The sequence below is a fragment of the Parasteatoda tepidariorum genome, chromosome 3 (genome assembly GCF_043381705.1).
Source record: "Parasteatoda tepidariorum isolate YZ-2023 chromosome 3, CAS_Ptep_4.0, whole genome shotgun sequence".
Taxonomy (NCBI): Eukaryota; Metazoa; Arthropoda; class Arachnida; order Araneae; family Theridiidae; genus Parasteatoda; species Parasteatoda tepidariorum.
The window spans coordinates 80,583,508-80,606,904 of NC_092206.1; the positions used below are offsets into that span (position 1 = coordinate 80,583,508).

The 23,397-nt window shown below is 28.4% G+C and overlaps 1 protein-coding gene across 1 annotated transcript in view; it reads left to right on the forward strand.

Moving 5' to 3' along the window:
* LOC107450170 (protein qui-1-like) overlaps positions 1 to 23,397 on the forward strand; it is a 140,900-nt gene that overhangs the window by 76,153 nt on the left and 41,350 nt on the right. The window contains exons 5-11 of the mRNA XM_071178889.1: positions 2,239 to 2,459; positions 5,273 to 5,356; positions 10,385 to 10,535; positions 11,282 to 11,453; positions 14,545 to 14,751; positions 16,630 to 17,488; positions 22,212 to 22,387. Coding sequence (XP_071034990.1) covers positions 2,239 to 2,459; positions 5,273 to 5,356; positions 10,385 to 10,535; positions 11,282 to 11,453; positions 14,545 to 14,751; positions 16,630 to 17,488; positions 22,212 to 22,387 — 1,870 coding nt within the window. The remainder of the gene's footprint in view (positions 1 to 2,238; positions 2,460 to 5,272; positions 5,357 to 10,384; positions 10,536 to 11,281; positions 11,454 to 14,544; positions 14,752 to 16,629; positions 17,489 to 22,211; positions 22,388 to 23,397) is intronic.

The following is a 23,397-nucleotide window of genomic DNA, read 5'->3' on the forward strand; positions in this document are numbered from 1 at the left end:
AATTATTTTTATTTTATTTGGAAATTTTTCTATCCATGATTGTCTTAACATATTTAATATAAAAAAGCGTAACCATCGATTTGCTTAACTGATAAATTGGTTATTTAGATAGTATGGTTTTTCATACAGGATTTTAAAGGTTTCGTAATAGTTGGTCAGTTTTAGGAGAACAAAGTCAAATTTCTCTGCATTATAATCTGTAACGGGTTGCAATTAAAAAGCATATTGATGAGGCAAGATTTCAAAACTCAATCATTAATTTAAATTATTTTACTTCGGATATCAAATTGAGAATATGTATTTTGCTTTTTAAATACTGTAAGAACGCATTCAAAATGAATGCTGAAAAAGTATTATAACCTGTAAAATAACTGAAAGAATTGAATCTACATTTTATTTTTAAGCCATATTTTTAACTAGATTATTATTTCAAAAATAAACAAATAAATGAAAAGAACACGATTTCTTTTGCTTGCTACATTTCAGCATTAAGAGAAATCGTACAAATGAAAATTGTTGTTTGCTATTTCTATTTCTAATCTTGTAAACACTTCATAAAAAGAAATATTTTTTTTATCGGACGCTTTTTTTTCATCTTTTTTAGCTTCCTCAATACATTTTTGGAACTTCTTTAAGAAAAATAATTGGATCTTAAAAACTTTTGGTTTTGTGATTTCTTTGAAGTTTCTGCTCAATTGTTCAAATGTTGGAAAAAGAATTTCAACAATATTTTTCTGTAGTTAACATTTTCTCGATTTGTAGACATAAAAATGTCTTATAGCTTCAAACTAAAGTTCAACGGTGAAAGAAACGATCTATTTCAAAATAAATACTTGGATTTTACCTATCTGAAAATTTTAAGTATTTAATGAAGTGTGCTTAAAAATAACTTTCCAAAACAATTATCAACAAAACGTGTGTTTAAAAATATACAAATTGCAAAAAAGTTTCTCAAATTGAATTCAAGTTTTGTTCACAATTACAATAAATCTTTTAATCCCATTTACTTAATAAAGTTAATTAAACTGTATTATACTGATTGTTGAAAAAAGTGTTTAAAAAATGACTCTTTTTGATACATTCTAAGAAAAAACTCTTCCTGTTTAAGCTATTAATAACAAAAATTAATTTTTTTTAGGCTATGTCTTTTTTAACCTAAAAAATAATAGTCTAGCACAGTTTTCCACTACAGTCATTTTTATTGGCCGAAAAAATCACACTGATTTTCATATTTTTTTTTAGTTGCAGCATGAAATTATTAAAAGGCGTAAAGGTACTGTTTTCCAATAAAAATTTTATTTAATTTAAGGCCTTTGTCTGTACTGCTATTATTACGCTTTTAATTTTGATTGTTTTCTGAAAAGTTTAAAATTAATAGAATTGTTTCTTTTATTATAACTTATTTCTACGTCACTTTTAAAGATAAAGTTATTTAAATCGGTGTCTAATTATTATTAACCGTCTTACAACTATTCATTTTTATGAAAATACATTAATATATTATTATGAATTACAGTTAAAGAGATTCGTTAAATGATTTAGAATTTAACGATCATCTTCATGCACTAAGGGATGTATGCAAAAATTGCATTTATTATAACAGCCTGTTTGGAAAGAGAAAATATTTAATAACGGTTGTAAATTCACCAAATTCATTATAATAATAAATTTCTTTAAAATTTTAAACTTTATTTTGAAGAATAATTACTTAAAAAAATTAATGTTCACTATTAGATTTTAATTGGAAAATGGGAAAATTAATATGGGAAATATTCGAATGGGGGAAAAGGGGGTACTCATGCTCAACTATATAGAATTCTTTTTATTAGAAATATTTTAAGTAAATAATCTCAATTTTCGTTTAAATAAAAGCCACAACATCAAACAACAATTACAGAGAGGCAATCATCGGGGTTGGTGAGCTGCATCGAACAGGAAAGTGAACAGGCTTAGCTCCTGCTTATAATATAAAGCTGCAATAATTGTATCGTTTCTAAATCTAAAATGTTCATTGTTTTTGTGATAAATAATCATGTTTAAGGAGAAATAAACAATAAATAACGACAAGTAATTTCGTGGGTTGGTGAACGGTGCAAAAAGGGGGCGGATCCTCCAAGAATTTCACGAAATACAGAAATTAATTCTTGAAAATGATGCTTGAAGCCCAAGCAGTTTAACTTGGCATGTTCTTTGCTGTTGTTTAAGCTGAAATATGTGTTTCTTTTATGAATGTCTTAGGAAGGAAATGAATACAGGACAAAAAAGTTTGCTCACAATTATACCGGATGAAAGGAGATCTTCTGAAACAATAAGAGCAGAATTTGAAATTCAGGCTCAAGAATTAGTTGAAGAAGAGGAACAAGTATTTAAAATTCTGCAGTACGGTGCTCGCCAAGCTTATCAAGAAGGCCTCATGAATCAAAACAAAGAAGCTCATCAAAGAAAATACTTTATGTCAGGTATATGAGCTGTGATTAATTAGCGAATTCAATACTATTCCCAAATACAATTCCCAAACTATAAACTCTGGTTAGTTTTGAAATATATATATATATAGTGATATTAAATGTATTTTAATTTTTTAAACATCACCGTGATTAAAAATACTCTTAATTTATTTCAGTAAATTACATATTTTCAAAGCAGAGGTTTTTCCCTATTGATAATTTTTTCCCGTCAACTGTTTATATTGACTAAATCGGTCCTCTCTATTTTTCTATATGCTACGTCCTAACATTAAAACTACAAGTTTATTTTCTAAACATGTTTGTATTTAGTGCATTTTTTTAACCTTATATTTTACTGCCAGCACAAAGCTACCACTAGATCCCTTAGATAAATTTCTTCATTCTTATTTTCTTGAATCGAATTGTCATTGTAATTACCCTTAGTTACTTTATAATACCTAAATTGGTTATTATAATTGTGTTTTTTTTTTACTCGTTCAATTGTAATCAATTGTACTGTAAATTGTTTTTCAACGTTACTTTACGCTTATAATTATCTTTGTTGGAACAAATCTCTTTTCTTTTTGGCTCAACTGAAGTACTATATCTACTTTTGACATGATAATTGTTGTTTAACTATTTTATTGTACCTAATCCACCGTTTGTATTATGAACTTCCTTATTGTACTTAAAACGTTTTATTTCTAAGTTAATATATTCTACTAATTCTACATCGTTCGGGAAAATCCCCTCAGTCTAGTTTGCACGAGTTGTTATGCTGCTAGTTGTTTTTTAAACATATTTGTTTGTACTTAATGCATTGTTCTTACTTTAATTTACTACCCAGCATGAAGCTATCTTTACATTATTCGGATAAATTTCTTCATTCTTATTTTTTTGAATTAAAGTGTCATAGTGATTGCTCTATATTTACTTAATAGTATCTAAATCACCGTTTTATTTGGACTAGTTTAATTGTAGAAAACACGCTTTGTTTCTACGTTATTTTGCTTCACTAATACTACTTTGTGCGGACACATCTCTTCATTGTGATTTGCAAGGACTGAAGTACCACGATATTTGTGCTTTTAAACACTTTATTGTATCTAATTGGCCGTCTGTTTTATGAACTTGTATAATTATACATTATACGTTTTATTTCTACGTTATTTTGCAACCAGAACTAAGCTAACTCTACTTTGTTTGGATAAGTTTTTCGATTTTTATTATTTCAAATTGCAGTAACTTCGTACTTGGCTCTTAGATAATTATTATTGCCTAAACAACCGTTTGATTTATTACGTTTTTCGATTGAACTTAATACATTACTTGTACATTATTTTACTACCTGCACAAAGTTATCTCTATTTTGTTTGGAAAAATGTCTTCTTTTTGACTGCATGTATTTAAATAAATAATTATGCCCAAATGTTATGATCCGAATAAGACACGCTAAATAAACCCCTACTAAAACTAGTAATATCTTATATTTAATTTCCTAAGCTTTAATCAAACACTTCACTAAATAAAAGGATTTCTCGAAATTGGGCAAAAAATGGCAATATAGTTGAATCTAAAAGCCTAACTTATTAAGAATTGAAACAGTACCGGTAAGATTCGACGGTATACAGGTTCCAGGCAAGATTCAAACAAAGGCCCAGTGGAATCGTAGTAGGATGCTCTATGCACTATAGTTGTACACCCAATAAACAAGCTTTATATAGAGACCTCAGCAACGTTACACACACACCAATATTAAACTTCGTGCCCATGTCCCTACAGCGACATTTATCGGTTAACGGTTAAGGTTGAAAGATAGGAGACAGATAAAGAAAAGAGAAAAAATAGCAAATAGCAACAAAAAACGAAACCAAAAAAAAAAAAAAAAAAAACCAAAANAAAAAAAAAAAAAAAAAAAAAAAAAAAAAAAAAAAAAAAAAAAAAAAAAAAAAAAATACAAAATTTCAAAAATAAAGCGCAAAAACTGAAAAAATAAAATGATTTTTCTATTAGTTAGGGCATTTTGATTATGAAGTATCCAGGGTTTATTGGTCGAGTTTAGAAATGATTGGGGCTTACCATTGCATAATTTTGTCATTTTTTTTGAAAATTACTTCAGGATTTTCTCGTATCCTTCCAGAAAAACAATCAGGTTGGTCATCTTCTGTTTCAACTTAAGATTCTTATAGATAGATCTCTTAGAAGGTATGAGGAATTCTAGCTTTGGTTGTTTAAAGTGGTAGAATGTTGTTAGTGGACATAGTAATCCATAATACTACACTGCCCAACTCCTCCACTGGCACACGTTTTGTCAGTATCTAGACAGACGCGTTTGCCGCAATGCTACGAGACATATATTCAGTTTGGTTAAAGGTTTTCAATATGTACCAAAATAAGCAGAAAAGGAAATTAAAATTGCTAGACTTTTAACTAAGCTATTGTGAACATGCTTCGAAATTATAACCCATAGAACCACTGATATTGGATATTAGTATGTCATTGCGGTGATCACTGTATAAAGCTTCCTAACCATCTGGGATACATAACTATGGTGGTTAAACCATCCTATCATCATTCCGGAGCTCTTTGATTCGAATCCGGTCGGCAGCCGATTAACATCTCAAATCTCTTCCTCCACATTACTTTTAAGGCTATGCATTTTGATAAAAAATGAGTACTTATTGTTTTAACTTTGAATATAATGAGCTTTCAAATTCAACTATTATTTGTTTCTGAGATAATTTGATGCAATTTTGCTCAATTTTGAGAAACCCTTATGTACAATGAAATGACTGTAACAATAGAAACTACTCATTTTGTTCTAGGTGTATACAACCAGCTAGACTTTGCCCTAGGCCTGTCTACAAATGCTCAACAAAGAATGATCTGTGTGATAAGGCAAATAGATGGTAATTTATGACATAATTTTTCTTCTAATTTGTAAACTATTCAAAATTTTATGTTTATCATTATTCTAATTTAAGCAAAACGTGTAAAAGATTTAAATGTGTCCTTTAAGTATTTATTTGAGAAGTCAAAATTCAATTAACAATATTTTAACACAAAAATGTCGAGAAAATTACTGATTTGCAAATCAAAGTTTTATCCTAAAGGCCAATTTTGACGTTCAAATGTACAATAAAATTTGTAGAACACTATCACTGGAGAGTAACTGTCTGCAAATGTAAAGCAAATATTTAAACGCACTTTCGAAATCCGCTATTTCCCAGTAGTGCTCATAAAATACAGCAAGGCATCTTAAGCTATAATTTAATTGCGTAAATTTTCAACTTGCCTCTCAGAAAATTAAACATCCTATAATTTAAATGATTTCGAGACTGATTATAATTTAGTTTCGATTGGAGGTTTAAGTATGCCTCTGTACAGAAATCGAAATTAAAATTTACGCTGGTGTCGATTTCTGTGTTAAAATTAAATTCTTCAGCAAACTCAGATTTCCAGACGATGAAATATTTACACTTCATTTGAAATGAGTCTCACTTTATTTTAATTTCCACTCAACGATTTTCTACCACCAATAAATTGATTTGAGTACTGGAAAGCAATAAACATCACTTGAACTTGTCATTAAACGTATGGATTATACTAATCTTTAAATTATCGTAAATAACTTGAAAAAAGATAAATGTGTTTTATTACATCTTTTATTGCTAAACTTACATTCGATAAAAAGAGTATGTACTTTACTATCTTAATTCAGTTTAAATATTTTTTTTAAAAGAAAGAGAACTTCGTTTTGAAAAAGCAAATCGTAATCTTCTATTAACAGATATTTTTTTGCTTCCAATGACGATTAAAGCTAATTGGAATCAATTATTATCGTATTAGAATAATTTTCCGATATATTTATTCATTTAAAAGGCTTAAGAGATATTTTTTTAACCCATAAATAACACACATCTAAATTAAACCTTACTTACATCCTAGTATGCTTTTTTTTAATTTATTCGATAGTCATTCATTTTTTCCCACGTTTTCATAAACGATTAATAATTGTTGCAATAAAATTAAATTGTTGAATTAAATTTTAATTAAAAATTTAATTCAGCAAGTTTGAACCAAATACATAAAACACCATTTGGCATCACTTTAAGCCAGTGTTTCCCAAACTTATGACTTTTGTGTACCCTTTCTAAATTTTCGTAACGCTGTGTACCACTAATAAAAAAATGAATGTATTTTTTACTGTAAAAAAATTGCACAGAAGTTAAAGATCACAACTGTCTGTTGACAACACTAATACTGTTAACTAATAACTGTTAACTTTGCAAAAAATAGCCAATAGAAAAATACATAATCGTAAATTTTCATGGCTAGATTTGTTTTTAAATAAAAAAGTTTGAAATTTTCGTTTTTCGCAAGATATTTCGCATAAGAACGCGTACCCCAGGGTGCGTATCGTTTTTAAACAGTGCTTAAAGGTGCTTATTTTCCATTTTCGTTTTTTAAAAGCCCTTAAAGGTGTTTTTTTCATTGAGCGTTTTTAAAAGGTGCTTAATTTTCGCTTTTTCAAAATGAGATTTTTCCCTTACTATGTCGATTTTCGTTTCAAATTATGCAAAGAGACACAGTTTATATTGTTCTACTCAACGTTTTCACAATAAATTCAAACCCAATCTATTTCGGCTTATTGTCAGTCCGTAGCGTATGAAAACGCCATTCGTTTTACACGATTCAAAATTTCATAATTTTTGACAATTATCAAAAACAATGACGGTTAAAATAAGATAAAACCGTCAATTGTCAAAAACTTTCCAACCCTGCCTCATTATGATATTTTTTTTATTAAAAATGTTTTTTGAGTGCTTGAAAAGTGTTTAAAAGGTGCTTAATTTTTGTTGAATAATTTGGCTACGCACCCTGGTACCGTTAACCAGTTCCCGTACCCCTAGGGGTACGCGCACCACACTTTGGGAAACACTGCTTTAAGTAATCAATCTTTAAGGTTACATCCACAAATTCGTTGTGCGAAAAACTTATTTTCTCGATTTACGAATAGTACTTTCAGATATTTTTGATTCATTTACATCCTACGGTCTTTCCTTCGTTCAAAAAACTGTTAATATTTTACCAGTTTTATCTCAGATATAAAAATTTTAATTTTTAGTTAATTTTCACTTCATGAAATATGATTTATTACTTTAGAAATAAATAAGATTACTTTAGAAATAAAAAATATAAAAACATTAAGCGGAAAAAATGCATGCAAGTTTTTATTCTTTTGTGTCTAATTTGATATTTGAGATTTAAAGGTCAAATTTGAAAGTAAAACTTCAGTAAAATTAAAGTCCTTTCTTTGAATAATTTTTTAATAATCTGAATATTTTTCTTGTTTTTTCTGCTTTCACTCGTTTCTCTGGTGAGTGCTGATTGAAAGTTTCTCAATAACTGGTTTAAACAAAGAGTATAAAAAATTCAGGATTAAATTATGGCGTAAAGTACCGTCATTTTAGTACATCTTCCGTTAAATCCAATTTACCGTAAAATATTATACCGTAACTTTTAAAGCAATATTTTTTTATTAGAATGATTCAATGATTTTACAGTATGTATTTCTGTAAAAATTACGGTATATCATAATTTGTGTCATGTTCAGCAGAAATGGATATTACCGTCATAAGTACCGGTACACTGAGTGCCGGTTCTTTTAACCGTAATTTGATCCGAAATTCTTCATTGTATAACATATTATTAGTGAAGTAAAAGGAGTATTCTGTTTGAGATGATGATAAAGGTTTACTTATGGTTACTTAAATATTTTAAAAGAAAATAAAACAATACTTTAAATTAGTAAGTACCCAGCGTTTTAAAAAAAATTCTAAAATCAATATAATATATATTGTAACTCACCGCTTTCACGTCATACACATTTATAAGACGTTATAAAATATTTTCTGTTTTTGATGGGAAGTTGCATTATTTTATCCAGAAGCTGTTAGGTAAAATAATGTTCAAAATAAAGCTTTAACATTTCACAATTCTCCCCTAAAGTACTATAATTTAGATGAATATTTTATGAAATAGGAAATAAATAACAAGTGCATAGATCGTAAGTTTGATATATTTCACTGTTCGGATTCTCCAGAGTGCTGTAATAATCAGCTTTTTCTTAGAAAGTTTAATGTTATTTGGATTCAGGTCTACTCACTACTTTAAAAATCAAGTGGATTTATAGTTATAGTTTCAGAGTAAATTAACTTCAAACGCGTAATTTATTTTCGTTCATTTCTAGAATAAATCATCAAAACTTACATAAAAGATGATATAAACTTCGAAAATAGGAAATATTGCAAAGAGTAATAGTCTTAAAACACTGTAGTTAAAAGGTAAATTTATGCAATACTATAATTATTATTAGAATGCTTAGATTGACTACGAAAAATTCATGGAAATTAACTTATTTACACTGCATTCTAATAATATTTTCGTTGAATTTAAAATAAATATTATCAAGATTAAATGAAAAGTCATATTATCTAATAAAATGGGAAGTATTGTATTAATTGTAAAAAACAGTACCCTTGAAAAACACTCTAGTTAAAAGAGAAAATTATACAATAGGGGAGAGTAGGGCCAATTGTAAAGTTTTTTACTTAATTATTTTTAACTGACAAAAAATCCAATATATAATTAGTATTAATTGACAGACGAATAAAGTAGACTATCCTCTACTAGAAAAAAAATATATACCTTATTTTAAATGTTATTATATTAGTTATTAACAATTTTTGACAGTCGTGCACTTGTTACAATTGTCCCCACTTACGGGGTCAATTGTAACAGTTCATAAATTCAACTAAAACATAGTTAATTATACATATTATCATAGTTGTGATATATTTTTTTATTGATCAAAATAGTAGTGATATTTTAGGAGTAAAAATAATAATGAGCAGAGACCTAAAGGGTTAAACTTTTAACTTTAAGGGGTTAAAAATTTTAATTTATGCTGTGAAAGGTGACAAATAAAATAATGCACATGCAACATAATATAAATGATATAGGAAACTATTGGTGGTTCTTAAAGAGTTAAGTAATGGTTTGTAAACATAAGATTATTTATTTTCAGCTGTTACAATCGTCCCTTTACTTATTGTTACAATTGTCCCCAAGACGCCATTTCAGCTTCATTTGTTAAAAACAATGCTAGTTAATTAACAAAACTAATCTTTTTTTTTAAATGTTAATTAAGGTGTCAACTTACATATTCGGTTAATAACTTTTATTTGTTTAAACAAAATTACTTTGTTACAATATAATATTCTAATACCAAAAAAAGAACTTACGTAGCGTGAAAATATCGTTTGTGATGTAACTCTTTCAAAAGTACATAAAAATGGTTGCCAGCGGGGGTGTACATGTAGATTTATTAAATACACCTTGTGCGCCATCTTGGAAACAAATCAAGAACCCGACACTCGAAATTTTTGCTCTGTTACAATCGTACCCTGTTACAATTGACCCCACTCTCCCCTACCATACTTTTTATTATAATGTTAATATTAATTATGAAAACTTAGTGGAAACTAAATTATTTACATTGCATTATTAATTAATTTTTCTCTGAATGCAAATTAAATATTATATAGTGTCCAAACGTGATGATAATTACAGAAAAATTGCAACGAAAAGCATTATAAATTAATAGTAAAAAATAAAAATATCAGTATCATAGCATAAAAAAGTAAGAGTTAGAAAAACAAAACAATAGTCTTTATTAACTCCATCTGAAAAATAATAAGAAGACAATAAAATAAGAAGAAGACAATTAAATAAGAAGAAGACAAATAAGAAGAAGACAATAGTGTATTAAATAAGAAGAAGACAATAGTGTATTACTTAATAATTACTTACTGTGACTATTACTTAATAATATGAAGAGTTTTTCCAACCTTATAACTCCTTTTTCTATTTAGGTCTGGTAACAAATGATTCCGCAATCTCTCAATACGTAGATGTATCTTCACATGAGAACTTCACAATTGATGAAGAATCTGCTTCGGGAGTTCAGAATTTAATTGATGATGTCATATTCTATGTCAATCGTAAAAATATTCACTATTTCAAGTAAGATTTCCTAAAAAAAATTCGTCCACATTTTCAGTCCAAAATTGTCTAAATAGCACTAGGGAACAAATATTTCGTTGCATTAACAAAAAAACTTGAACTTGCCTGATTCAAGTGTGGTAATTTCAAATCTGAAATTAGTTTTACTCCTAAAACTACAGTTTTTGTTTTTCCAAATTTCAGCCTACTTTTTGTCGAAATGTACAAGTTTAAAAACGTTATGTATTACAAGGGATGATGTAAATGTAAATTTCTAGGGAAGTTAGGGCACATCATCAGAATTATAATTGTATGGGAACCCATGTCCGGAAATGTCGTCGTACGCAACTGAGGGTATATGTTCAAAAGTACATGAAGAAATAATTCATAAGAGGGAAATGCCTCCAGTGGTGTATGACACTTCCGAGAATGTGACTCTAATTTAATCCTGAAATTCCTAACCCCCCTATAAATTTCTCATAACATTTACGCAATCCCATGTCATAAATAACGTTTTTAAACTTGTACAGTACAAAAAATATACTGAAAATGATATTTAAAAACTATAGCTTGCTGAGAGAAACCGATTCCAGCTTTGGAATCAATGACTTGAAAATATCCAAGATAAAAAATTTGGTTAAAATATTTCATGCAACGGAAAACATTGATTTAAAATGCTTCTCAGTGTAATTTCAGGTCAATAAAGCATGAAAGTGAATATTTAGCACGATGTATCTAATTTAATGAAATACTTTTAAAATTTTTAGCGTACAATGGAAAGAAGGTGGTTTGGATACGAGTTATAGAGAGCACAAATATTATTTGGAAAAATTCGGTAACTCCATCTTCACCAGCATAAAAACATTAGTAGATGAAGACATAGCTGCCACAACACCGGATTGGCAAAATCTTCCTCCAAGAATTCGGAAACCAATTCAAGTAAATATTAAATTTCAAATGTTTAAAAAAATAAATCTTTAATAAAATAATTTTTTATTAAAAATAATGTCTACACAAAAATGTATTATAAGATAGGATTAAAAACATATAATACTGCTTAATAAAACAAAAATTAAACGATTATTATAAAAATATTTAACTAAATTAAATAAACGCTGAAATAATATTAATTTTACTCATTAACGTAACTTTTAGAGTAGGTAATTTTTGCTTTATTGAATAAATAATGAAGTTAACTAAATTCCGAAGTTAAGTTAATTCAAAATAACAATTTGATTTTTTGGCGAGAATATAGAGTGTAAACAAGTTCCTGTAAAATTACTGTATTACATGGTGAAGACATATCTGCTAAAAAAAAAAATCATAATTCTAGTATTAAAAATTGAAACATACTATATTTCAAGCCATTCATTAGGAAAAAATTTTCCGTTAATCGGTAACGGATTTTTGTAATTTCTGGGTTTTAAAGTTATACTTCTTATTACCACACATTTAGTTAAAAAATACGAAACTGAAAAGTAAACTAAAGCGAATAATCGTTTTTATGCCCTACTCTATTATTATAAAATTACTAAATTTTATCTCATTTACTAATTTTTACCACATATTATAAAACTTTGTTTTATTGTTAATTTCATCAAAATCATCACCAAAGCGCTTCTGTAGAAATTACCGGTCTGGTTCCAGAGAGCCAGAAAAACACAATTAATTTTACTATATTAATTATTTAGGTAGTTTTTACAATACTTTTTTTTTCTCAGTGAATAAATACTACTTAATATCACCAAAATAAAATAAACTGAAAAAATTAACATTTTGTCTAAATCCCTATTTAAGTTTCTGTTTGTTTAAATGCATTTCTTTTCCTTAGAAAAAAAGCATCAATTTTTAAAATATTTTTTTAAAATTCCAATCGGTTTTTAAATAATCACTCTCAATTACTTTTAATTAGTTCTAATAGTATTTTTTAAATAATAAGAACATTAAATATTGCGTTCACGTTAACTATTGCGTTTTGATTAAAATGATTAAAAAATGGAAAGCTATGATAAAAAAATGTATCGTCAAACTACATTCTATAAAATACTAGTTTATTATCAAACTTTTTTTTTTTTTTATCTTTTGTAAGAGTATTTTTAAGGCATTTCATTAATCCCCTTTTTCATCAGTTCTGTTATTTGTTAATTCATTTGTATGAAAATTCCCTGATTAAAGTATTTTTCTCCTTTCTCCCTCATTCTATTTTTCTTATTTAAGATCAGTTTTTATTTTATTTTCATGCTTAGAATCATAAATAGTAATCGTTTCCCTGGTACTCCCCAACTTGAATAAAATAATAATATATAATAACTTTCGCTAAAGTAACAAAGATTTATAAAAAACTGCAAAAATATCCTTTTCCTTTCTTCCTAAGCTAAATAATTTTTATTCATGCTTCAGACTGTCTATCACAAAATAATTTAAATCTAAAATAAAAAAAATGACAGTTATATGTAACTTAATTTCGGAAGTATCTTAGAGTAGAAAAGCATAAAAAGTTTTTCACTAAGTACCTTCCTAAAAATAACAGATAGACCTGCTTTTTTTCTCCAGACATTAAAAAAAGAAGACAAATTATTGTTTTTCGAGAGTAAAGACTATAAACATATTGCAGAAAAATGATCTAGTATATCGTCGCATATTTCAAAGAAGAAAAAACACGTAAAAGAAAAAATACGTAAAAGAAAAAGAGATAAAAGCATTATAGTTTGTAAGGAAATAGTCACGGTTGGAACTCCCTAATGAAGATAGTTTTCATATTATTTTTTTAGTTTCAATAACGGATTAAACTACCAAAACTACATCAGTAAACGTAAGTATTTGATTTGTTCCATGTTAGGAGATAATGTAATGTATCAATAAAAAATAAAAGGTTTTTTTTATTATTTATTTATGGCAAAAACTTAATTTTTCTCATCTCATTTCTTTTCGTCAGATAAAAGTAATGCAAAAAAGTTAAATAGATCGATTTTTTAAAGAGAATAAAAAATACTTAAATTTAAAATACATGAGTTTATCTAATAGCTTTTATCCACCAAAAAAATGTGAATTTTCCCTTAGCTTTAGTTTGTGATGCTTAGCTCTGCGCTACCATTAAAATAATCTTCCTAGTCTTTGAAATTTTTTCTTTTCTTTCGGTACTTATTCGCCTGCTAAATGCAAGACTTTGCAAAGTTTCGCTAGCAAAGCATCAGGAATATGCCATCAATTCATTAACTATTAATTTATATGACCCTCATGAACTCATATTTTTATTACTGTTAATGCTCACAAATAAAATAAAATGCATATACTGAGAAAAAAATATTGTCAAAAATACCAGAATATGGTAAAACTTACCATGTGTCCATCTTTATGGGAGTGTTAAAAAGTTCGGTAATTTTTGGTAATTAAAAATAATTAAAAATAAAATTTTAATTAAAAATAATCTCGGTAATTAAAATAAAATATATGTTTTATAATAAGTGATAAATTTTCTTAAATATTTGGTAATTTTAGCATGATGCCTTAGAGCATGACATAAAATCCAAATAAATTTATTATTCTTCAGTTTTATACTTTTTTACAAAATGTGTGAGGAGCTATAATTTTGATAACTAAAATTTCCAGTAAACCATTGCATACAAATTGGTTTTATTACTAGAATTATGTTTAGTTTTAAACCAGAAATATCATTATAGTAAGGTAATTTTACCAAGATATTTTTCTGCGTGTGAAAAGAAGCATGATAGTGAAAAAATCAATTTGCAAGGAACTTTATTAAGTAGATCTTAACTCTAACACTTTAAAAATTAGTAACACTTAAAAATCACTTAGTGTCACCCCTAATATCAATTTCTAATGTCTCAATGTTTCTTAATATCAACAACAAATAAATCTTTCAATGTTATTGTAATTTGAAGGTTATTTTACTATAGAGGTTCTCACTCTATATTCAGTTAAGGTATAGATACTATTCTTTCATTGAATATTCTTATTAAAACACAGCAATGGTGTTCTCTTAATGAAAATGACGTATGTTGTCTTGTAGGAAGTAGTAAGAGAGTCACAAAGTCATTTAAGCAACAGTCGGCAGCATTTAAGGGTGTTGGGAGTATCACAGTCACTGGACAGTGACTGTGGAGCACTTCTTCAAATTCAAAATTTGATGATCATTCAAGATGAAAACCGAATGAGGCATTCACCCGTAATCGTCTATGGTCAAGATGGATCAGGGAAATCTACTCTTCTCTCTCAGGTGAATATATACAACCAATATGATCATCATACTAATAAAAACAAATCGTCTTGCATTTTCTCTTAACTAATTTTAAACTTAAATAAAGCAAATGCTCTAAGTGAAGTAAATGAAAAGTAAAATCTAATGTAAAGGTTTCACGTGTTCGTTTATCTTTTCCTGTTACAACATCAAATCCTCTTTAATAAAGCCTTTCCGAATCTTTAGACCATTTTTGAAGAAGATAAGGTCTGTATGAGAGTTTCTCTATATCAAAATAGTGTCATAGAACAAGTTATGATCTTTATTAATAGCCATAATTTTAGCTGGGAAGTATCTGGGAGCTGCAATGCAATTTAAAAACTCTGAAGTCTTAGTCACATTTATACTACTGCCTTAAAACTTGGCGAGCTGAAAAAGGCAATTTTGATTTTGTATTCAAACTTATTTTTCGTGCAATATTGTTAATATTTCCTGAGAAATTGAATTGAAAACATTTAAAATTTGTTTTCTTAGGAACTATTCGACCGACCAATTTTGCTCAAATTTTGCATTTTGCCTTGCAAAATTAAGTTCTTTAAAATTGTGCAAGAAATTGTATACCTTGCAATTCAAAATTTTTGACCATTATTAAATAAAGTAATAAAAAATAATAAATATTTAGGAAAAGTTATTTTTTGCATGGAGTTATTTCTGGCAAAGCGAATGTTATAATTGTGTGCAAAAATTTTTCAATTCACTTTCACGCAAAAAGTAAAATTAGCATTAAATGGTCCAAACTTTGGAGCACCTTCCTGACCAAGTTATTGGGACCATATTTCCCAGATTGCAGCTAACTCCTTTACTTTTGGGGTCAGAAATTCGAATCCATCGAAACAAAATGTATGTTCACTTAGAGAAGGTCCGTTTTTATCTCTGATTTCATTACTTAAAATATCGTCTGCTCTAAATAACTAAAATATTTGAAGTCACTACCTCGAAACATTAAGATTAAGTCCTAGAACGCGAGGATTCGATCATTAGATCAAAAGTTATTCAGGTTTGTCCATTTTTTTGCCCACTGTATATTACTATAAAAATATTGGTATTAAACAAACCAAGTCTTAGTTTTTTTAATCTTTACTAAGCTTTTTACTTTTTTAATAAATGTTTTGGAATCTTAAAAAACGGAATGACTTGCAATAATAAAGCAATTTTTTCATTTATTTGTTTGTGCGGAATATACTGACTCGATGGACACGTTTTCACATATCACGCGATAAATCTCTTGCGGTTAAAACAAAAGGGGAGCGAAATGAAATGAAAATATGAATTATCGTCATTCATTGTCAATTTTTTTTGTCCAATGCCCACCTGAATAATGACTTAGGTCATACAAGCACCTGAATCACAGATTTGTTGGCCACTCTTTCACTGGCACCCTATTAGGTGGGCCAACGTTGCTCCCACAGTAAGGACAGATAGTACATCCATGCCTTGCCCGGAATTCGAACCCAGAACCTTTCTGATGCAAGGGCAGTTCCCTAGCCCCCACACAGGCCGGTTGGCTCATTGTCAAAATAGATTTTGACAGGTTGTGTAAATGTGGTTTTCAGAACCAATAATTAAAGACTAATTTTTAAATAATAGTGCTTCAATCCTTATGACTTCCTAATGAAAAGTAATGGTAAAAAGTTATAAGGTTTTAATACAAATGCTTTGAATATCATTTTTATTAAACAGATTTTCTAAACTTTTTCGGTAAATATCAATAGCAAAATTCTTTAGCTTTCTTGAGTTTAGTTCACATCATATTAGAAAACGCATAACAACAATACTAATTTAGGTTATATTCTTCTTAAGTATTTGATTTATTTTATGCTGTTACAAAAGCTTGAAATTTTCTTGTTGTAATTACAGGTATTCATGTACTGTCCAGAGTGGCTAGGAAACGATGTTGTGCGCATCATTCGCCATGTCGGAAGAAGTCCTTGCACATCTTTCACACCAGAACTATTACGCAATCTGTGTCTCCACATCAGCTTATTGTTCGGGTTTGAAATAAGTCCAAGTCACTACAGTTTTGAACTTGGAAAGCTCAGCATATGGTTTCAAGACTTGATCAAGTTAGTGGAAGCTAAAAGTGATGACCTTGTCATAGTGCTTGACAATCTGCATTCTTTACGATGCGCGCCAAATAACCAAGCTTCCATCCTTGGATGGCTTCCATGGAACCTTCCGCCAAACGTCCACATAATATGTTCCATTGCTGAGGAAGAAGAGAAAATTTTAGGTTTACTTAAGAGCAGAATATCAACCAATGAAAATTTCGTACACATATTACCCGTTACTGGGCAATCGGCTTTAAGCATGATGCAATCCAATTTAAAAGATAATAAGTATTCCCTGACCCCAGAACAGTGGCAGTTAGTTAAAGAACAAATTGGAGATAAGTCTTTGAGTTCCTTGTGCGTGAAACTTTTATCAAATGTGGCCAAAAATTGGACCTCCTCCAAAAGCATTGCAGAAAAAGATGTGCCCTTAACACTGAAAGAATTAGTGAACTTATTTTTCATAGATTTAGAAAATAAATATGGTGTTGAGATGATACGAAAAATATCAACGTATCTCACGTGTACTAGTTTTGGTTTAAGAGAAGCTGAAATTGTTGAGCTTTTAGCTTCTACAGAATATGAAGGTCCTCAAATGGATAACGAACAAGATAGTAAAAAGTGTGAGTTTACAACAAGTAGCTGGCTTGACATAAAGAAAGAACTAAGTATGTATATTTCATTATCTATCTAGTTAAAAACGTTTTTTAGCATAATAACATTAAAACGAATAGCGACATGTATTGAAAAACATTTTATTAACCCTTTGACAAAGAATATTTTTACCAAACGATTTAGGTCAAAATAAGTGAAACACAATTATATTTAGCATTTCAAAAATTATGCTAACGAAATATAGCATAAAACACAGGTTCCTTTTGGTGCTAAAGGTATAATCTTCCAAACACGGCTAACTCCCAGGAATATAGAATTTTTTCCAAATTTTGCCCTTGTTTACAGTTAATAAGATCTAAAAGAAACAGTTAATTTTGCTGAAATTTCTGTAATTTAAAAAATCAATTAGTGATGAATTTTTGAATGTGAATGAGAAAAAGAATTCCAAACTATCTTTTTCGAATTTTATACTTTAGTAAAGATAGAAATCTAATAATCTCACAGATTTTCTTTAGTAACTATTAGACCGTTTTTTATACAATTAGAAAATACAAAAATGCATTTTTGAGTGTAAAGAACGTCAGAAAAAAAATTCATAAAAAGACACGGGTGTCCCATCTGGGTCAAGGGGTTGATAAAAATATATTTGATAAAAATAATCTCATTCATGATAAAACTTTTGATAAATAAATATAAACAAATATAGCCCTATTTCTCAAAGAATATCTTATCAATAAGTCGATTTGAAGAAAGAAAATATTGAGTATAGAGCTTTTTATTAACCAATCAATGTAAAATGTGTGAGAAAAATTTCTTTGAGAAAACTGCTTATGTTTTATTTGAGTGTTGAACTATAAATGTCTTATATGAAACTGTAAAAATAAAGGATTCTTGCAGTTCGTTGTGCGCTAGGGGGTTATAGAAGTTAAGGCTCCTCAATATTCTGTCCAGTTGCACGATTGTAGTTAGGAAGTCAACACATTGCACATATTTTACTTCTCGTACAAGCTGGGTCTTCTCTATTTGAAGCTAGGCCGGGCAAAAGAACCACTGAGGATCGAATCCCAGTCCTCAATGTCTTTAACCACTGACCGTCATAGATCTACATAAAAGTGCGTTATTTTAATTTCTATGTGCTCAGTTAATATTAAAAAAAAAAATTTCTACTTAAGCTAATTTTACATACAGAATTCATATTTATTCTCCAATGAGTCATTTTTAGGACTTGATAAATACAAATAAGAAGAAACTAGCAACTGCACCAACTGCAAGTGCTTTTCACACAGTAAGAAGAACTCTACGTTAAAAAATACTTTCAACTAGAGGGCTGCGCCCTCTGCTCGCCAACCCCCGAAAATTGCTACGCAATCTTATATTAATTCTATAAAAAAAACACGAAAAATAGCATACTCAATTTTATTATAGTACTTACGGATTTCATTAAAAAATATTCCATGTGTTTTTTTTTTTTTGTTTTTTTTATCAAATGCCTAAACTTTGCAAATTTTCTGAAAAATAAGCGTATATATCTTTTAACGAATAAGAAACAAAAATATTGGTATGTAAAAAATCATATAGAAATAATTATAAACTATTTTTTTATTCTGCAACAACTGTTATGTTCGCAAAAACTCCTGAAACAATGTTTCAAAAGAAATAAAACTATATGTATGAATCTTGAAAAAAAAAGCATGAGTAAAAAATACAATGCAAATTACTGAGCGTAAAAGATTCATCGTAAAATGCAATCTGTGGTTTATTTCATCAGAGGATATAACCACACATAATTATAAAGAAAAAAAATAGAAAAAGAAACCCTAAATTTAATTAATTACAAAACTATTCTTCCAGAAAATTTGGAACAAAGAAAAGTAAGCTCAACACTCAACCGGAATAAGTGGTGTAGTTTTTATATATATATATATATATATTTTAATAGAAAAAGGAAAAAATTAAAAGAGCTCTTTTTAATGTTCTTTACCACGTAAAAAGAATTTTTTTCTCCTTAAGATTGCATTCCTTGAGTGTCATATAATTAAATTTAAGTCTTAAAGGAACATTTTAATGAAAAGTTTTGTGAAAAAAATATATTGCGATATTGGTGTTAAAATTTCAATTGAGTATTTGCAACTAATTACTTGGTTGAATATAATCACGTGGTTGCGCACGACGCGTCAACCTTACAGATTAAGCTTCAGTTTATTTAAATGCTGAATCAATTTTCGGATCAGATTTGATTGGATACCTGCAAGCGACGACTCGCGTGCGTGTCGAACTTGATTGGCTGATCTACGCGTGACGTCAATTGCAGGTATTCAATTATAGGATGTTATTTTCGGAGAAAAAGGTTAAGAATAGAAAAATAAATCTTCATTTTTGAATAGCTCAGAATTCAATTGCGTATTCTATCTACACATTTTTAATTACTTTCGTAAGGATGTAACTCTTACGAATTTAGCAACTTTGTTATTTTAATTTTTTTTCGAGAAAATACCTATGATATAGTTTTGCAAAGGCATTCATATTTCTTACCAATATATCATCAATCGTCTATTTTTTAAAGATAGTTTAGGAATTGTACCATAAGATTAAGGGGCATTATGTACTTAAATTTTTCATAAATAACCTAAAGTATCTTTTATATTTTAAAGATGACAATAATTATCAAGCCTTCATTTATTATTTTCTTTTGGCAATGCCAAGAATGTATTGACTAGTTTTCAGCTATTTAGTGATTGGTTAAGTTACTTACAATTTTATAAGAAATTTACTTATTGATTAAGCATAACTATAGTACTTAATGGTATTTTTGAAATTTTAAAATTACGTTCTGAAATTTCAGAAATTTACCAATTTTTCGAAATAAAATATAAATATTTCAGGATGGTTGGAATCATAGATTTTTATTCTTTTGGTGGTATTTAAGGTGTTGTGGGAAAAAATATTGATAAATGAGACTCAAGAACTAATGAGATACAAAAAGATTATTATTCCATTTTTAAAATTTTTTCACAAAATTTTTTCAACCATCTAAACTATTTAAATCGTTTGAGCCATCAACTATTAACCAAACGTTAAACCATCAACTATCTAAATCTTATAAACCACCTAGAATCATGCTAACTCCAGAATTCTACCTTATGTTAAAAAAATATTTCTACGTTATTGCTTAAAGTTTAAATAGATATTTATATTACTAGTTTAGTATTTTCTCTTAATATAACATTGCAGTGAATTATTAAATTCGATAGATTTGATTCTGATTATTTACTGATAAATTTATTTTGTACCTCTGTCCCAACCAAATGAAATCTTGTCAGCATAAAACGTTTTTTTTCTTCAAGATTTATTTTATCTTTTCGCCAAATCTAGATTTTTTAAAGCTTCACTCCATTCTCCATTGCAATCTGTTGTTCACAAATAAATCATTTTTTAAACGTCTGCTTTAAATTTTTCAGAAACAAAAATAAATAAATTAATTAATTAAATAATATATTAATTAATAAATTAATACATTAATCAACTAATGTTAATTTAAATGTTTTTCATTAACTGACCTCTAAGCCACAATTTCTATAAAATAATATTTGACTATTACCAACTTATTATTTACTTGAAACCCTCAATGAAAATATTTAATAAATAGTTAGGTTTAATAAATAGTTAATAATGAAAATATTAAATAAATAGTTAGGTCTTGGTTAGTTTCAGGAAGAAATTCATAGCTAGTTGATGAGATTAAGCATTGTACATCCGTTATTCAAAAGAAGAACACATCGTAAATATTACTGAATTGATATTTGAAAAAAATTAAGCAAAAGGAAGTAATTTTAAAGAATCAATTTTTTGTAAACCTATGTTTTCCTGTAAAACAAGTAATTTCAAAAGGAATTTATTATTAAAAGTTACTTAGCAAAATTTTTACTTTTTTTGGCATTAATGCCTTACAGTAAGTCCCTGGAATACTAATCCCTTATACTAATCCCTATCTCTAGAGTTCGCAATACTAATACTAATCCCTGTCTCCAAAATCCCTGTCTCTAAAATCCTTAATGCTAATACTAATCTTTGTCTCCATAATCCTTGTCTTTAAAATCCCTAATGCTAATAGTAATCCCTATCTCCAAAATCCCTGTCTCTAAAATCCTTAATGCTAATACTAATATCTGTCTCCATAATCCTTGTCTTTAAAATCCCTAATGCTAATAGTAATCCCTTTCTCCAAAATCCCTGTCTCCCAAATCCCTAATTTTAATACTAATTCCTGTCTCTAAAATTCCTAATGATAATACTAATGCCTGTCTCTAAAATTCCTAATCATAATACTAATGCCTGTCTCCAAAATCCTCGCAACCAGAAGTGTGACCCTGATTTGATAAAACTTGAAGGGCCTCATTGATCTGCAAGGTTTGGTTTTCATGTCAAGCCGATGAGTAGTAAATATACATGCCTGTGAAGTATCCGTTCTCTCGCCTATTAGCTCGGTGAATTGTGTTTGAATATTATTTTCAAACTCACTATAGGTTTGTTTTCTTTGACCTGACTGAGCAAAGAAACAACGCTCAGAACTCTTTCACATCCTGATGGATGAATTAACATGCACGATTAAAGGAAGTCATTGATCTGAATGTCTAATTTAAACTGTTTGTATCTGTACTTTTGATGCATCTATGTAGTTTATAACAGCGCTTATAATGACTCCTTCCGTCTGTATAAATCGGTTACTTTAAAATGTGGCGCATTTACATCTTATGAAGAAGTGTCCTTTTTTTTTAGGTGTGTTAATGAAAATGTATTACGTTGATAAACGCCCTTACTTGTACTGGAGTCACACAACTATTGCAGATGCAGTCAGAGAACGTTATCTGCCCACAAGTGAAGATTCCAGGGTTTGCCATACTGACCTCGGAAATGCTTTTCACTTGGGATTTCTTATGGAAAAGGAACAAAAGGTACATTTAAGTTATAGGTTAAATTTAAACGCAATAATTAAAACAATTAGGCTCAGGACTTAGGATATTATAAATATATAAATTTATCTTTATTTTAAACAAATTTTCCAAATTTTGATCTCACCAAAGATATTTAACAAAGATATTTAACAAAGATATACACATTTCTCTTCCTGGGTAGGAGAGAGTGGGGTCAATTGTAACATTTCTTACTTAGCTATTCTTAACTAACAAAAAATCCAATATATTATTAGTATTAATTGACAGACGAGAGACTCTCCTCTACTAGAAAAAAAAATAAATACCTTATTTTAAATGTTATTATATTAGTTATTAACAATTTTTGACAGTCTTGCACTTGTTACAACTAAAACATAGTTAATGATGCATATTATCATAGTTGTGATATATTTTTTATTGATCAAAATAGTAGTGATATTTTAGGAATGAAAATAATAATGAGCAGAGACCTAAAGGGTTATACTTTTTACTTTAAGGGGTTAAAAATTTTAATTTATGCTGTGAAAGGTGACAAATAAAATAATGCACATGCAACATAATATAAATGACATAGGAAACTATTGGTGGTTCTTAAAGAGTTAAGTAATGGTTTGTAAACATAAGATTATTTATTTTCAGCTGTTACAATCGTCCCTTTACTTATTGTTACAATCGTCCCCAAGACGCCATTTTAGCTTCATTTGTTAAAAACAATACTAGTTAATTAACAAAACTAATATTTTTTGAAATGCCAATTTAGGTGTCTACTTACATATTCGGTTAATAATTTTTATTTGTTTAAGCAAAATTACTTTGTTACAATATAATATTCTAATACCAAAAAGAGTACTTACGTTGCGTGAAAATATCTTTTGTGATGTAACTCTTTCAAAAGTACATAAAAGTAGTTGCCAGCAGGGCTGTACATGTAGATTTATTAAATACAGCCTGTGCCCCACCTAGGAACCAAATCAAGAACCCGACACTCAAAATTTTTGCTCTGTTACAAT